An 18,555-nucleotide genomic window follows, 5' to 3' on the forward strand; every position below is an offset into this window, starting at 1 on the left:
CCAAACAACAATTCCAATATGCAAAATGATTGAAATGGATTTCCTAAATAACCTCACTCAGATCCCTCTTGTTGCAAGATCACTTAGTACTCCCCTTTCAGCTGTTGGAATCCCATCCCTAGGATCTTCCAACAACTAGAAACATCTGTAGGCAAACTGCATCCCTGTTTTCTGAAGTTAGAACACTCAGATCCCTCTTGTTGTGCCTACCTAAGTATGACAAACCCTCACCCAATCCCTTGGTGTAAGAAGTCCATCAAACTTGCCTTAAGTTCCAAAACAGTGAATCCAAACACACAACCCCATCCCTGGTGATTTGCACATCTAGTTTGATTTAGTTAGTTCTGTTACTGAAATCTCATTCCTAAGAACTTTCAATAACAACATCAAGTTCTAAAGCGTACCCCGAGACAGGCATTAAGTTCAAACTAAATCAATGGAAAGTCTTAAAATACTAAAGCCAACTGCATACCCAACAACATTAAAAAGGAAAATTCACAACAAAGTCTAAAAGAGTCATAAATGCCCAAATTGTCTTGTGTTGGAACACAAGTCCCCGGCAACGGCGCCAAAAACTTGATAACTTTTTGGCAAGTATACCAAATCGTTCCAAGTAATACAGTGAATAAGTAAAAGTATCGTCTCCCAAGGGACTTGTGCAACACATGACAATTCTTCCTTTTATAACTCAATTAGACATCAAAATGCACAAAACAACACAAGAAACTATTTTTGGTATTTTATCAAACAGTTGGTGTGCAAGAAATTTATATTTAAAAGAAACTTCGTTGGAATTGGGTTTCATGAATCATATGAAGATAAAACTTTGTACAATATATCATTATTTCATTCAAACATTCACATCAAGGCATACTAGTCCTAATCCCTTAGCAACTAGTTCTAAATTAATATATCAAAATGCTAATCCCTTAGTCAATTTAATATACAATTTGCATTAAGTTCGATGTTAAGAATGATCAAGTTATTGAGTCTATCCCTAGATCCCAAATCACTTAAGTGCTCTATCTACGTTCGTTCATGTTCAAAGTTACTTTCCAGTAATCAAAGACATTAAAAGAACGTTATATTTTCATACAATGATAATAAATTCAAGAAAGAGCATATGAACAAACAACGATATATTGAGCAGGAAAATTACAGTGAGTTCATTACATCCAATCCCAACGAAAGAGAAATTTAACTACTCCTAATCATCTAAAACGTACACATTTGAAGCAATCCCTTGCAACAATGGTGTCTTGATGCCTTGAAGTAGTCTTCGGAAGTTCCTGAGATGTTTTCGTTTCTTTCTTTTGTCTGGAACTTCTGTTCGAAGGGAATGTTTCTGTCGCTCTGTCACGTCTTTTAAAGCCACTTAAATTCATTAATTCGCTTAGCGCACATGTACTGGTGCGCTATGCGAATTTTCTTAACTGCTGTATTTTAACTGATGTTATTCGCTCAGCGCACAGGTACTGGTGCGCTATGCGAATTTTCTTTTTCTGGCAGTGCGAATTTTGGCTTTCGCTTTGCGAAAATTGGCTGACAGAGTCTAAATAATATATCATTTCCTGTACAATATTTTACATAACAATCTACTATCTATTACAACTTTTCAACGAGGAACAACATGAAAAATTACAAGATTGAGTTCATTTATAAGTATAAAAACAACTCTTTTTCACACTTATCAAAATGTTCTAGAGGCGTGATTGACTCGAGAGAGGATGAGAAATAACATTGAGATTCATTTTAAAGCTATTTTGTTCTACAAGTTAAGATAATATAATTGGAGTAATTCCTTTTATTTTATTACTCGAAATAATGTAATTGGATAATGTTTTCTTTTAAGTACGTTTGCACTATGATAAATTTTGAATTTTACCGATTTTTAATAACCCGTGACTAGTGCTTTCAAAATGGGTTGTAACCCGCGAGCCAATCCGGCTCACCACGGGTTTTACCCTGATTGGGTTTGAATAAAATGTAATTTTTTTATGTAGACTAGTTTTCAACCCAGCTCATTTAGAACTCGGCTCACCAGGTTGAAGCTGTGGTGAGTCAGGTTAACTCACAAACCCACCTAATTTAATTTAATTATTTATTATTTTGTTTTTCAATATTATTAATTAGTATTTTTTTTATTATATCGTAGATGATGATAAGGAAGATGTTTCAGGAGAGAAAAATATTATATATTATAGATTTATCTATTCAACACTCTAATATTATAAATGGACAAGTGATACAAAAATTATCAATATTATAAACTTATTTGTTCGCCTTTTGTACATATTTTTGGATTACGCTTGGATTGTATGATACTTTTTTATTTATTTTGAATTGTATTTGGAGTTTAAAATCATTTTAGTGTGACGCTTATTTAGATTTGAATTAAAAAAATTGTAATTTTTTATTTTAAAAATAACTTATAATTAAATGAGCCCGTGAGCCAACCCATTTAACCAACCAACTTGTGGATCGTGGTTCGAATTTTTTCAGCTCGCTACTAAATGAGCCGGGTTGGATTGACTTACTAAGTGACCAACCCGTAAAGGGCCGGGTCGGATCGAGTCGAATTACTCATTTAGATAGCTCTACCTGTGACATCACAAAAATTGGGATATTACATTCTATCTTAATCTTTTTTAGTTTTAATAAGATCTCTCAGTTTATCTCTAAAAAAATTTTATCTCTTAACTAGTACTTAAAATATCATCAACCACCAAATCTTTTTAAAATCCATGTAATCTTTTAAAATATCTAACAATATCTAATAATGATTTTATCAAATAATAATATCTCTTGTAATCTTTAAACCCTCAAATATTATATCTCCTATTTTTATTCAACTAATTTTTAAAAAACAACACCTAAATCTTCAAAAAGATTTACATAATATCATTTTATTAAATATCCAGATTATTTAATTTGCATGTTTTTTCTTTCTACACCTCTCCTAATTAATTTTTACACCAATTAAAAGATAAAAGACCTTTTTTTCCTATGCAAAAATATAAAAATAAAGAAATAACATAACAATTATGTTCTAACAAAAATATAAAATAAAGAAATAACATTATGTTCTAACAAAAATATAACCCTAATTTTCAAACAAAAATCTAAGGTTTCAAAAGTGCTTTATTTTTAAAATCACTAGGATCTTTCAAATTTTTATTTATTTTTGTAGATATTTTAATTTATTTAATTAAAAAATTATTAAATTTTTAAAAAAGTTAAATTAAAAAATGATTAAATTTAAAAAAAAAATGTCATTTGAAAAGTAAATTTGAAAAAAAAGGGAACACAAAAAGAATTTTATGTATAATATATTATATATTTATAACTATATATATATATATATATATATATATATATATATATATATATATAAAGAAGATACACATTTTTTTCTCCTTTGTTTTTTCAATTTTATCCTCTTTATAACTATTTTTTAAATTTTAATAATAATTCCTAATAAAAACTATTTTTTAGTTTTGTCATTTTAGTAATTAGTTTTTTTTTTAAATTTAAATAATTCCTCATTGTAAAAAATATAATTTATTCTGTTATCAAGTACTTTTTTAAATTTAAACAATTGATCATAAAAAAATATTTACGTAATATTATTTATAATATTTTTATTTCAATACCTAAAGTTTATTTTATTTATATTTATATTTAGAAGTATATATATATATATATATATATATATATATATTTTTTCAATTTTATCCTTTTAATTATTATTTTTAAAATTTAAATATTTTTTAGACTTTTAAAAATGTGCACATAAATATTTTTTAGACTTTTAAAAATGTGCACATAAAATTTAAATATTTCTTATTTAGTGTCTATTTGTTTGCTAATTTTACCTTTTAAATAATTTTTTAAATTAAAATAATTATTTATCTGTATGTATTTTTTGTATCTATATTTATTTTCCAATTTTATTTATTAAATAAAAAGTTTCTTTAACTATTTTTTTCATTATGACTAAATTTGTACATGTTTCTTTAACTATTTTTTCATTTTGACTAAATTTGTACATTTAATTATAAAACAAACTAAAAAATTAAAAATTTTTAAATTTTTTTTAAAGAATTCGTATTTAAAACAAAATTATAAAAATTATTTTTTATTATTATAAAAATAAGTCACTACACGTGTTTTGATTTATTTTAAATAAAAACCTTTTATTTAAAAGATAAATTTAAAAAATAAATGTGAAAGAATATCGTTGTATAACAAGTATAAACGAATCTTATAGGCAATATAAATAATCCTGTTTGGTGCGGGTCGTCAAAATAATTGGACTCTCACACCCAAAACACGTGAGGTGAACATATGTAAATAGGAACACACTTTTTCGGTCTTCTCAGTCTTTTTTTACTTCCAAGGGAAACGCAGTGGTTGACAACGGTGGCGACGCTGGTAGAATCCTAAACCCTAACCCTAAGAAAAACCAAAAAAATTTGGGAATCTTTACGAAAATTCTATTGATCGATCTTTGCGACGCCATGGACGTGGACAACGATCAACCTTCCGCCGCGGCGGCGAAGGCCCAGGCGCTGCAGACCCTAGCAGCGGGTCCTCTCTCCTCATCGGTGGCAAAGCTCGCCGCGTCCTCGCGCTGCCTCCCTTCCAACAAGGACTTCCACTTCTACCGAAACTTCGAGGAGTTTAAGGTCCCTGTCGAGGAAATCGCGCGGGAGTCGCGGTCGATGCTGGAGGCCATCGGAGCAGCGGCGCACGCAGCGTTTCCTGCCGACGTCGAAGACGCCTATGACTGGCTTGTGAACGTGAACGATGATGTTCTGGAGCGGTTTGATGCATCCATGGACGAGTTCCGGAGGCATCGGGAGGAGGATAAAACTGGGCATTCGGCGAAGCACCCAATGGAGGAGGATGGGTTTCAGCTGGTTTCTAGGAAGAAGAAAGGGGTAAGAGGGAATATGATTCCAGGGACGGGTTCTGAGGCGAGTCCGGCGACACCTGGAGTCACTGTGGCGACTAAGGATAAGAAGACGATGGGATCCAAGCCCAAGGTTCCGTTTCATATTCCAACTATAAGGAGACCGCAGGATGAGTATAGTATAGTGGTTAATAATGCAAACATGCCTTTTGAGCATGTGTGGTTGCAGAGTAGTGACGATGGGACAAGGTTCATTCATCCGCTGGTTCGTTATTTAGTATTTCGTTATTTAGTATTTTTGTTTATGTTTTGCTTATTAGTTTGCGTGAGTATGTTTAGATTAAGTTCCTATGTGAATACTCTTAAAAGTAGAGAACAAGAAGGGAACATGATATGAAATTATGTAAGTTAAAGTTTGTAGAAGATCAGTTGGACATTATAGGATGTGGTTGTGATGGATGAATTTTTTTTTTAACAATTTAGCGGCTAGTTATTAGAATGAACATAATCTTTTGTTGTATTTGTTATTTTCCCTCATGTTTTATTTTTCTAACAAACTTATATGAAGGAAATTATTTCAATTGTCTCTGATTGTAGTCTTTGTAAAATATGATTGTATGACTGCTTCTCATGTTTGCTTATGTTGAAAAAGCTAGTTTTGGCAGGCGTGTGGTTTTTTACTTTCTTTCCATTAAGGTTATGTTTGACTTAGGCTGGCGTGTATATCAATTTTTCGTTTGGCATGTGATAACTTGTTTAAAGTTGTTATGTGGTCTTGTTGATATTAATGTTATCTCATTGATGCATCTTGCTAATTTAGCATAATAAATGGTTCTGAACCCCCTGAAACAATAAGATTGAATCATAATGTTAAAAATATATCACAACTCCATTTCCTTTATAAGGGGAGAGTTCTAAAAACTGGGATCTAACATGGCCAGGTAAGAGAAGAAATTTTGGTTTTTCTTCTCTTGTTAAGAAACAAGATATGTGGGAGAGAAATAAGTTTTATTAAACAATTACGCAATGATTGGTCGTAGGATCACAACCCATATATTTTTTTTATTATGTCTTTCTTTCTCTGACCTGACCATATCTTGTGTTTTTTTTCTGACCATATCTTGTTAATTAACAATGGGAGAAGATGCAAATTCCGTTCTAGAATGTCTTTAGTTAAACTCAATTGTATCCCCTCTGTAAACTGTAATGAAAAGTTGCAGAGTCTCTTCAATTAAGAAGTGGCAATAATGCCAGTTTCAATGGTTTGTTAAATAGTATTCTCAAGATCAATCTTGCTGACTATTTATATATTCTTTTTGTTATGTCTTTCTTTCTCCTACTTGGCCATATCTTGTTAATTAACAATGGGAGAAGATACAAATCTCATTCAAGAATGTCTTTAGTTAAACTCAATTCTGTCCCCTTTTGTGAACTGCAATGTGTAGTTACAGACTCTCTTCAATCAAGAAGTAATAATAGTGCTAATTTCATGGGGTTGTTAAATAGTATTCTCGAGGTAAATCTTGCTGACTATATTTATATGTTGGTATGGTGTACTTTAAACCAATTGCTTGTGTTCAATGATATTTCTCTGTGTCATGTTCATACCCTTTCACTTTTCTAATATTTGCATGAACGAGGGATATTGATTCAATGAGCCTTGTTGAAAGTCTTTTGATGCATGAAGGAATAATTTGGAAGGGTTAAATTCTTTTTATGCATTGAAATCTTTTAAAAACAACTTTTATTTGTCTGATTATTCTACGTTTAGATATTGCTTTTCTAGCATGTATGTATCGCAGAGTAGCTATTGGTAGTTATACTTTGTTTTGCATCAGTAATCTCCAACCTTGTGTGTCTTAGATGAACTGAAGGACAATTTTCATAATTTTTTATTGTCTTAGATGTTTTTGTCATTTTTTGTATCTTTTTCGTGTTAATCTATCATTATTTTTAAATCCAGGAATTGCTCTCTGTTTTGGATTTTGTTGATAGAAATCCTGGGGATGTTGTGCCAATGAAGCCTCCCTCAATAGATAACACTCCTTTCAAGCTTGTGGAAGAAGTAAAAGATTTAAAGGAGTTGGCTGCTAGGCTGCGTTCTGTGAATGAATTTTCGGTAAACATGATCACTATTCATAAAATTCTATCTACAAATTAGCTCATGACTAATTACATAGTTTGATTATTGTACCTGAAAAGTGTAATTGCAATAACACATGATAAGGAGTACAATTTTATGGACCATTAAGTTCTAGCCATCCAATCTGACTCATGTCACAAATGAAATTTTGTTGTGTTACATTAATGGATCTTAATTGTATATTTTGGACTTGAACTTTTAGATTTGGTCGTTGAGGTAAACTATCACTACCATTTTTTCTGGTTTTACACTTGACTAGAGAGTTCTTGTTTGTGTTTTGATTTTTGTTTCTATTGTGACTCTTAAGAAGTGAACTTTAATTCCCTGTGGATAGCCCTAAAGGCTTCATAAAAGTCCACTAGAAGCTTCTAATTGCTCGACTAAACATTTCATTGAACCCTCCCATGTGGAGTTTTAATTTCCACTACACACTGCCTTAAATTTCCACTAAGAGAACATGAAAACGCCTTGAGGTGTTCATAACAGATTTTGGTCAGATCATAAGGGTGCCACATGCACCCCACTTCACAATTAAAACTCTCAAAACTCCCAGAAGAAAATTCAAGAAAAAATAATGCCAAAAGTTGGTGGCCCATTTTTGCAAATTTTAAAGAAAACAAAATGTAAACTGATTAGAAATTTCTTCTTGTCTTGAAGGCTCATGAATCTTCAATAGACTTTAGACAATTCCCTAATTTTGGCTCCTATGGGCTTTGAGATTGAATATCTTAAAGTAGGGATTCACCTTAGGTTCCCGGGCTTACTTAGCTTTCCTAGTTCTTGACCTAGTCATGTGGGCCTTCCAATTCCTTCAAGTGCTTTGTCCTTGAATGTGTCTTCATCATTAGATGCACCCATTTTAAATTGCATTTGATTGTTGGAATAATATTTCTCCTCTCTTGCAATCACTATGATTCTCATTCATTGCATTCTTTTGACTTATTTTTTGTAATGACTTGAAGTTGAAATATATAGGTTGATTTGGAACATAATCAATATCGGTCTTTTCAAGGTTTGACTTGCCTTATGCAAATCTCGACAAGGGCTGAAGATTTTGTTGTTGACACATTGAAACTTCGCATTCATATAGGACCCTATCTCAGGGATGTTTTCAAGGACCCTTCCAAGAAAAAGGTTAGTTGCACATGATTGTTTTTTCTCTTAATTTAACATTTTTGTCCTCATTCTATGAACATTGTTTACTACTAATTAGGTCATGCATGGTGCGGATCGTGATATTTTATGGCTTCAACGAGACTTTGGAATTTACGTTTGTAACTTGTTTGACACTCACCAGGTTTGTTTAAATGCTCTGACTATTGATTGAAACTATTTTCTTTATAATCGATTGAGATGCTAAAGTCAATACCACGTATTTGGTTTGTAATAGTAATCATGTAAGAAATTTTGTGATTTTGTAACTAGGTCTTCATGTATTTATAATGTTTTAGTTGAAGAATATTTGGCCCTAGACTAATCTATTTTTATGACATTGCTTAGGCTTCAAAGTTGTTAGGCTTGGAGAGAAATAGTTTGGAGTATATTCTGTACCATTTTTGTGAAGTTACTGCAAACAAAGAGTATGTTGTCCTTAATTTTTTGCTTCAATTTTGAATCAACTGATTGAGCCCATCTGCTATACTTTTTTCTTTTGGGCTTGATTTATCCAAATTTTTTCTCGCATAAATTTTGGAAGGTTTATATTAACAACTCCTTGCAGTTACCAGAATGCAGAGTGGAGGCTACGTCCACTTCCTGATGAGATGCTAAGGTATATATTTTAACTTGTCACGTTTAACACTTCCTTGATTCTTCATTTTCTTTCCTTGTTACATTTAATTCCCGTTTAATCCGTCACGAACTCCAATCCTATAAAAAATAATAAGAAAACAAACTTATGTGAAGGGGTTAACGTTTTAAAATAGGTTAATCTATCTTCTGTATTACCTATTTGGTACTTAAGTGCGGATCTTCTTATATTGTTGTAGTTTACTGATGTAAGAATCCATATAGGTTGAGTGTCAAAATTGCTTAACTTATATGAAGGAGTTATCCTTTTAGAATAGGTTTGTTAGAATAATTACTAAGTCTACTTGTTAGTGTAGTCAGTAGGACTAAAATAGGGGGTAGTGTGTTGGGTTATCTCTAATCATTGTACCTAGCAGTCTAGGACAGTAACTTGACCTTCTATCTCTCTATTGTATCAACTCTTTATCTATATAAATAACAGAACATGAGAAGTGTCTTTTAAGCCCTCAAGAACATATTTTCATCTCAAGTAGGTTAACCTATCTTTTGTATTACCTATTTGATACTTAAGTGTGGATTATCATATATTGTTGTAGTTTACTGATGTAAGAAATCATATAAATGAATGGATCAGCTAAGAGATAATTAAGTTCTCTCTGATCTGCCCATAACAGGGAAATTAAATTGTCACCACAATGCTAATTTTTTGCTATGACAAATACTGTGTTTAGTTCCTCCCTCCCCCTTCCACAAAAAGAAAATAATTTACTTTTTTTGTCTTGGTTTCAGCTTGATGATTACTGGTATAATGCCATGAACAATCTAATTGTTACAACCTAATTAACTGTTTTCTGATGACAGATATGCTAGGGAAGATACACACTATCTGTTATATATATATGATTTAATGAGGATTAAGTTATTTGCCTTGTCTAAGGAGTCTGAAAGTTCTGAGTCTACTGATACTCCTCTGGTGGAGGTAACTATCTTCTACACTAAAGGAATCTCTTTCCGTGGATGAATTTGATTTAGTTGGTTGAATGTCCTACAGATGCTTTACTGAGTGTAGAAATTTGTGTTGTTAAACTTTTTTTAATGATATTTCTACCTTGAACAAGTTTACAAGGTGTGTTTAACTATGATTGCTTCAAGTTGTGCGTTAAACCTTACTAATTTTTCATAATAAAGGTGACATTACTGTTTATCAGTTCTTCCTACTTTTTTCTGTATGAAATTTGTTGTGTTATATGCATGTTTAACAAAGGTATTCTCACAGAAATAATAATTTTTTTCCTCTGTTCGGAAGGGATCTTAGAAAGCTGACATAGAAGATTTTATTTTTACATCCCAAAATTAGCTAGTCCATACAACCATATATAGTTGTTGTTTTAGTTGCTTCTCTCTTCTATATTTCATTGTTGCATACCTGATATCAAACTAACTGGATGAGCATGTGAACCATCAAACAGTCATTACGAAAAACCATAGGGTTCTCTTTTATATTCACAAGCTTCTCAATCAATTATTTGAACTTCTATACATTTTACAATAATGGTTTGATTAGACCCGTTTGACCTTTGCTTTCTATGCAAAAAGGATTTTTGGCAATGTTTTAATTATAAATGTTAATTAAATTGAGATATAACTTGGCTTAATGGTTGGCTTGATGAATTTTCATTTTTGGGTTTCTAATGTAATTACTCAAAAACGAACAGGTCTACAAGCGAAGTTATGATGTCTGCATGCAGCTCTATGAGAAAGAACTTTTGACAGAGAACTCCTATCTTCATATATATGGGTTCGTTACTTTTATAATAGCTGTTTCATGAATTTTGTGTAGTATACAAGTAGCAATTGTTCACTAATATCTTCTTGTATATCTTGATTACATCAATGACTTTTACGTAAAGGGAGTGTTTAAAGTTGTGTTGCATGTAATGCATGCCAAGAAATCTAAAGTAAAGCTTAGTTACTGTTTCTTGATAGGTTGCAAGGAGCTGGTTTCAATGCTCAGCAGCTTGCCATCGTTTCTGTGAGTTACTATTTTTTAAATTATTTGTGGCACCAATTATCAGCATGAAAAATATTCTCAATTGTTCCACTAAGCAATCTTTTACTGAATTATTGCTATCCCATATTTTAAGTATTGTGGGCAATTCAGTGTCTTAATCTACATGCCATTATTTTCTCGAATGTTTAACATACCACTCACGACCCATGTAGCAAGCTACACCAAATAAGAAGTGTAGAACAATTAGTTCATAAGGACCACCATTGCATAACCACCATTCATCAACAGAAGCTGCATCCTAGGTTGGATAAAAATGCAAACCTACAGTTACATACGTAAGGACTATTTGCACCACAAATGATATTGTTTCCATAAAGTAGAGATCCAGAAAGAGACTTATGAATACTATCAATATCTACTGATGGGGCAACAATACTAAATACAGAAGTTGCCGTTAATAAAGTAGGAATCATCAAAACACCAAACCATCCAATGTAAACCAAACCAAACCATCAAAACAGAAGCGACCCCATAGGCTTTCGCTCTCGCGTCTCTCTAAAATTGCAGTCATGGTAAAATCTTGGTTCATTTAATCATTAGGGACTCCCAAGCACAAAAATTATCTCTAATGCGAGAATTTGAGGACTTGTTATTCAATAACATGACTTATATAGCAGTACTAATATCAACAAACAAATTTGAAATAATGGTATGCATTGGGATGAGTAATGTTGATCAATTTGGTAAAGATTCGGAAAGAGAGGGATTCGAACCCCCGGTAAACAAAAAGCCTACATAGCAGTTCCAATGCTACGCCTTGAACCACTCGGCCATCTCTCCTATATAATGATGACCAGAAACCGGTTGAATGTTGAATAGTGAATCAGTCCTATTTTTCATAAATGCATAAAACCTATTCAAACTATAAAAATACAAAGTAAAATAAAAAAAAAACCTCCTACAAGGTCTTAGGATAAACAAATTTTATTGATGAGTTCATGAACTTATTTCCTTTATTTTATAGATCAATCTCTTCGTTAATTTTCTTTATCTTATACAATAACCAATTTCAATGTGATCATGAAAATATTAACTTAGCTATGGATACCATTTCTTACCACCATAAATGTCCTTGCCATCTTTATTTCAGTTACTTAAATAATGACAGTGCAGTTCCCCTGTTATCATCTCAATCATCACTAGCCACTTCTGGAATAGTTATCTTGCTCTTTCATGTTGGTTCTATCATGAAACAGCTTAGGTTGGACACCGGGAAATAATACTAGTAGCTCTACAAGCATGATTCTTGTATCTATATTCAAGTTTTTTTAGAACAATCCAAATAGATTCCAGTGCTGGAACAATGTTAAGATTTTGTGATAGAAGAATGTCCTACTTGTAAAACTAGTAGAATGTGGAATGTTACATATTGCATAATTTGCATTCGTTTTGGATTTCGTTGCTCTCTGTATTTAACATGCATTGAAGGTTTTATACTCTGTTTTCGTGGCTTGCAGGGACTGTGTGAATGGAGAGACATTGTAGCCCGAGCAGAGGATGAGAGTACAGGATATGTATTGCCAAATAAATCTGTTCTTGAAATCGGTATGAAACATGTGCAAGTTCTGGGTATCTTAATGTTATCAATTTGGCTTTACTTTCATAGCTTAATTTGTATTTACTTTTTTAAAAGCTAAGCAGATTCCTCTTACTACAAGCAAACTAAGGCGATTAGTGAAGTCAAAGCACCCTTATGTTGAACACAATCTTGATACAGTAGTCAGCATCATTAGACATTCTATTCAAAATGCTGCTGCATTTGAGGAAGCATCTCAACTGTTGAAAGAAGCACAAGCTGCCGCTGTAAGTAACATATTTACAATTATGTATTATATATATATATATATATATATATATATATATATATATATATATATATATATATATATATATATAGACACACACACATATATTTATACACATACACAAACACTATACATATATATACACATTCTCAAATTAGAAAGAATATGTTTTTTGGTATTACAATAATGAGGCCATTGGACCTATGATCCATGAGCTTGATGGTTATTTTAGGAAATATAGAGAGCTAATTTTAAAGAAACAAATCCCAGTAATTATGGGATCTGTATAAATACATGATCCTAGTATTAATAGCAGGATACTATTGTTATAAAGAATAAAATTATAGCAAGGATAAAATAAAAAACTTACTAAAATACAATAGTGAGCATCTCAATCTTTAGCTTCACAAGGCCAGAAGGATTGAAGTGACTCATTATCCCAGAATTTGATGAGGTCCATCGTGATCCACAGCGATTCAGTCCCTCTGTGATCCAGTGCTTGCATCAACTCAGTGTGCTCCATATTCAAAGGATTTTACTTGCGATTTTACAACATTGGTATATATAATGTTCCAACACATAAGATCTATTTGTTTGGTGTAGGCTAGTAATATTCCAGGCTAATAGTAGATTCCCAACTCACCAGCTACACTGATCATGTATCAGTTCTCCTCATTATACATCTTACTAATGGATTTTCTTGTTACATAGAAACAATGGTTGGCACCTCATTTTGTTATATTGTGACAAGAAATTATTTTATGTTTCCACAAAATGTTAAAGAAAATATAATTCTTGGAACTCTTGACCTATCTTTTTGTTATAATCATCTATAGGTTTTATTCGTTTTAAGACTTTTAATCACGTCAATAATTTGATTATAATCTTTTGTAGGGTGTACTCTCTTATTTCTCTCTCTTTTCATCTTATTCAATCCTTGTCTTTCCTTTTCAATTATTGGTTCTGAACATGGTAACCTTGTATTTATAATGTTCTAACACTTAAGATCTATTTGTTTGGTGCAGCTGGCACAATTCCAGCCTAATATTAGATTATTATTCTAATTATATTCCCAACTCACCCTAATTATTTAACAGTTATACTCATGATACATCTTACTAATGTTTTAGCTTGTTAAAACGAAAACAATTACTGTAAACCATATTTTTTATATTGTGGAATGAGAATATTTTATGTTTCCACAAAATTTTAAGGAAAGTATAATTATCATAAACTCTTAACATATATTTTGTTTGTAATCTTTTATATGTTTTATTCATTTTAGGACTTTTATTTTTCACACTCTAGATGTCCCTTTTTGATGGCAATCTCCTAACTAGGTTGGGCTAAAACTAGAAGGAAAGCCATGGTGATGGTTGAAGGTTGGGATGGTTGCAGAAATATGGTGGAAAAGAGACTAAGGCTCTTGGTCATGGACTGTTTTATGGTGATGGAGGTGGTGTTTAGTGATGCTCTAAGAGAGGTTGGGCCAAATCTTGGAGGAAGGTGGCCAGAGGAGGCCACTTGGGTTGCTTTAGCCTAGGGTGACCTAATAAGAGTAGTAAGACACAAAAATGGCAGCATAACTTTACTCTAAATCAAAGGTAATTACATGAAGGAGAGACACTTCTATTTATAAGCTAAGGTGTCGCAAAATGGGTAGAAACTTAAACCTAATAGAGTCACCTTAGTTAGCTTGGAGAACAAGTAGAAAATCCTCTCCTTTAGGAGAAGGACAAGTGGCAAAAATCCTCTCCAATGAGAGGGGGACATGTGGCCATTAGCTATGGAGAGTCCTCCCCATTCTTATAGTGACATGTGGCTACTAACTAAGAGGAAAAGCTCTCCAAAGGGAGGGTGATACTTGGCATGGATGACCCACCCCTCCTTGTCTACCAAGTTAGATGAAACTTTGACCCCTTGGTCAACAAACCCAAAATCATGTCCCACTTTGGTCAACATTGAGCCTTGGCCTTTTGTTGACTTGAGTGGTCAAAACCCTATTCTACTTGACCCAAAATACAAGGCCTAAAATAAATCTACACTACTAGGCCCATAATACAAAGCCCAAATAAATCCTAGACTACTTGGTCCAAAATACAAGATCCAAAATTATTCTTACTCTACTAGAAGTTTCATGATGGCTAGAGATGGCCTAAGAGAGAGAGTCTAAGCCTATCTTCCACATATGACTCCAACTCTTCTGGATTGTGCTTTGGCCATCTAGGGGTATGCCATCACTTTTAGTGTGGGGGGATGTGTTGAAAGACCAAATTACTATATGTAAGCGGGTGTAAAGCTCATCTTTCCAAATGATTTTATAAGGTTGACCAAGGTTTAAACTCCACTTCTAACAAATTTAAATTTAAATGTGTTACAATTTAATAATTATTAATTGGTCATTTCAGTTTGATGTTCTGCATAATATTGTAAGGTATTTTTAAAGTAATATAGATGTAAGGTATTTTTAAATATATATATTTGAAAAGGCACCCTCTTTAACTGGGATTATGGTAAATTGCTCCATTGTCTTTTGGACCCATTATGAATGCCAGCTAAGTTTCAAAACAAATAAAATTAAGCAACCTGGTGTGTATAATTACTGATAAGACTTTAAAGAATTAATGCTTTTTCTACCAGCATAATGGGTTTTATTTTTATTTTTTTCAGTCTTCATTTCTATTTTTTGTTGATTGAGTTGTATGATTGCTTAACAGGCATTAGATGTGGTACCAGTTATTGATGGAACTGAAGTCCCCCAATTCCATAAACAAGATTCTAAGGTTGGAAGTCCAACTAGAGTGTTGAAATTGAAAATACTAGCTGTAGTAATATTATCCTTGAGAAGTCACGATTTATTCTTTTGATCCCAAATAGGAAACTTCTCTGCATCAAGATACAAATGTACAAATAAAAATCAAGTCCAGCAGTCTTACATCTGAGCCAGCAAGGGTCAGTGTCACAGTTTCAGAGCAGGACAGGGATGCAAATGTTGGTGCACTTTCTCCGGAAAAGGTTGAAAAATGTTTCAGTATTTTTTATCCACCAAGTGATGAACATTGATTTGAAATATATCTGTTAATCTGTTGATAGGGAAATAGAACGACTGTTCAGGTGCTTAAAAAACCTCCTGGTGCTTTTGGGGCATTTCTGGGGAATTCAGCTTCAAAGAGGAAGCTTGGTCCTGATAAGGTATCCTCTGGTCAAACTCAATAGATGTCTATATTACATGTGATGCTAATATGTAGCTTCTTGTCTGTTGACTACTATTTTGATACCCATATTTTTGACTTCTCAGGGAAAGGAAGATATCAAGTTAGAGCATATTAGATCTTCCGTTAGTCTTCCTTTCCATTCATTTTTGGGTAGCAGCGAGAAGTCAGAACCTACAGTAGAAACTCCCAGTGTAGCGTCTGAAATGTTAGAGCCAACAAAACCTGTTTCTGATATAGTTTCTGCCTCTCCTCTTGATGAGATTATAATGCTAGAATCTGATACGGGTGCAGAGAGTATGGAGCTGAATAACCTAGAAAACTACAATGTGCGCATGGAGAAAAATTCTGGTGTGTTCACATCGGAAAAAGAGGACAAAGAACCAGTGTCTCTCATGGAATTATCATCAAATTTTAAGAAATGCTTTCACTCTAATGACCAAAATAATAAAACCAGACAGCACGGGAAAACTGAACAGTCCAGTGGCGTGGTGCAGCTGAAGGCATTTGATTATGAAGCTGCAAGGAAGCATGTCGAGTTTGGAGAACATACAAAGCATGCATCTTCCCGGGATTGTGGCGAGGTAGAGGTCTCAGATAGCAAGCAACGTTCGACAATTGGACAGGAACAAGCTAGTAATTCGACTAAACAATTGCAACAAGGTAAAAGACGTCAGGCTTTTCCTGCTTCTGGGAATCGTAGTGCGACATTTCGCTGATAAATGAAAATGGTACAATAATGAGAAAGCAAGATGTTCAATATAGAAATTTATAGTGTTGAATCTAAGATTGGTAAGATATAGAAATTTATGCATTTAAGTTTACATCTTAAAATTATAATTTTTACATTTTGGTCATTAGCAGCAACATTTATATCCTTGTGTAGCTGATAGTACGGAAGGTGAAAAATGTTTCTGGGAGACGAAAATCTGGTAGGCATTGTAAATGCAAACCCTAAATTTAAGGCTACTTACATTTTTCATTGTTTATTTCTCATCTGTATTTCAATCTAGGAATTTAAATCTGGTCAATATGAATTGATTTTACCTTATTAGTCATATGTATAGCATCAATATGCATAAATGTTCTTTTTGTTGTCAACATCCAAGTTAAATATATTTATGCAGATTGCGTATTACAGTAATTTCAATAAATTTATGTATTGCAGAAAAAATATATATCTAAATGAAAAATTGGAAGAAAACCTTATTCTAATTTTAGAAGAATTTCTGAGATCTTTCAAGGCTCATATCACACAAGTTTTTTTTTATCTATTTTGAATTAATTGTAATCTGGAACATAGTATCAACTCAAAGTGCGATTTTAGGGATATTAAAACAATGTGCAGTGAAAATAAAGTTGAAATTTTTTTCAAAAGTAAAGTTTAGAATTATGAAAGATGATTTAAAGGATAAATTAAGAAAAGTTTAAAGATAGAAAAACTTCTTTTATCATTTTGGTTTCAATTGTTATCGAGGGAGTGGAATGTCCTGTTCTTTTCTTCTTTTCTCTCAATTTTTTCTTTTTTTTTATCATTTCTTTTTCATTCCTCTATCTTCTCTTTTTCTCTTCTTTCCTCCTCTTCTTTTTTTTTTTTTTTTATCATTTCTTTCTCATTCCTCTATCTTCTCTTTTTCTCTTCTTTCCTCCTCTTTTTCTTTTTTTTTTCTTGTTTCCTTTCTCTCTGTTTTTCTTTCCTTTTCTTGTCTTTCTTTTTTCTTTTCTTAATCTTCTCTTATATTCTCATATTTTAGTTTTGAAATATTATGTTCTTCCTCTAAAATGATAACTTGGATCTTTTTTTTAATCTTTTCTTTTTCTTTTAATATAGCCTCTTGATTCCTTTGATTTTTTAGTGTTTTATTTCTTGATCAAATGGTTTAAATTTAGTAAGGCCTCACTAGAATCATTGGTAAGAAAGATCTTTAAACATTATTTGGTTTTATGATATGTTTATGCACTAAAATACTTGTTATTTTACAAAGAATTCTTTAAGATATTTAAGGAGTTCAAGTTCATTTCTAGGAAGAGAAGTGAGTCATAAAAGATTATTTAATAATTAAGTCTTTTCTAACTAAAGTTTAGCTCAAGCCTTCTTGCATTAAACATCTGAAAAGAGAATTAAGTTTGAGAAAAAACTAGACACATTCTAAACTATAAATAAATAAAGAAAGTAATTAATCTAAACTATATGGTCTAATGGTAAAACTAGAAGACATTTAAAACCTTCAAAGCATTTATTAATTAAGATGCATTTCACTACAAGAAATTAAGGTTATAATTAGGTAGGAGATGAGATTGAAGACCAATGGCTCCTCCAAGACACCAATTAGATCAAGATTACAATTACGATAAGCAAAACAAGTAAAAGTTAACTAAAACAAATGAAAATTGTGCATACAACCAATGTGTTTCTCGTCCTCTCCAAGTGTTTTTCTCCTTTTCTTCTTGTTTATTTACCAAGGGTTCAAGTCCACTTAAGGTTTCCACCTCTCAAGATGCTATGTTAAGGGTTAGTTCACCTAAAAAAAAAGTTTACACACCAAAACAAGAAAAAGCTAAAAGGATGCCAAAGAAGAGAAATAAACAAAAGGCTTAAAAACAAAGAAGGTTAACTTCAAAAGGAGAGTTTATGTAACAAAAACAAGAGTACCAAGAAG

At 32.3% G+C, this 18,555-nt stretch overlaps 1 protein-coding gene and 1 non-coding gene across 3 annotated transcripts; one reads left to right on the top strand and one right to left on the bottom strand.

Moving 5' to 3' along the window:
* The first annotated feature begins 4,311 nt into the window (after nt 1–4,311).
* LOC124831240 (protein RRP6-like 2) lies at nt 4,312–16,953 on the top strand. Of its 2 annotated transcripts, XM_047305165.2 has the most exons (16): nt 4,312–5,180; nt 6,879–7,034; nt 8,034–8,192; nt 8,272–8,355; nt 8,559–8,638; nt 8,779–8,829; nt 9,669–9,786; nt 10,523–10,605; nt 10,794–10,839; nt 12,336–12,423; nt 12,512–12,681; nt 15,401–15,466; nt 15,561–15,698; nt 15,777–15,875; nt 15,982–16,103; nt 16,190–16,355. In XM_047305165.2, the coding sequence occupies exons 1-16, from the start codon at nt 4,521–4,523 to the stop codon at nt 16,206–16,208; spliced, it is 2,139 nt and encodes a 712-aa protein (XP_047161121.2). In that variant the 5' UTR covers nt 4,312–4,520; the 3' UTR covers nt 16,209–16,355. The 2 variants fall into 2 exon arrangements, with proteins under 2 accessions (XP_047161121.2, XP_047161120.2); XM_047305164.2 differs by having other exon boundaries at nt 4,314–5,180; nt 15,982–16,953.
* Nucleotides 11,571–11,658, bottom strand: TRNAS-GGA (transfer RNA serine (anticodon GGA)). Its single transcript has one exon. It is a non-coding gene; the product is annotated as a tRNA-Ser (tRNA).
* Nucleotides 16,954–18,555: the final 1,602 nt, after the last annotated feature.

The sequence above is a fragment of the Vigna umbellata genome, chromosome 4 (assembly GCF_029865625.1).
Source record: "Vigna umbellata cultivar VRB3 chromosome 4, Vumbellata_1.0, whole genome shotgun sequence".
NCBI classification, from domain to species: Eukaryota; Viridiplantae; Streptophyta; class Magnoliopsida; order Fabales; family Fabaceae; genus Vigna; species Vigna umbellata.

Coding starts and splice junctions, on each gene's coding strand:
- LOC124831240 (XM_047305164.2), top strand. CDS start 4,521: ATGGACGTGGACAACGATCAACCTTCCGCCGCGGCGGCGAAGGCCCAG. Junction 5,181..6,878: donor CAAGGTTCATTCATCCGCTG/GTTCGTTATTTA, acceptor TTTTAAATCCAG/GAATTGCTCTCTGTTTTGGA. Junction 12,424..12,511: donor TAAATCTGTTCTTGAAATCG/GTATGAAACATG, acceptor CTTTTTTAAAAG/CTAAGCAGATTCCTCTTACT.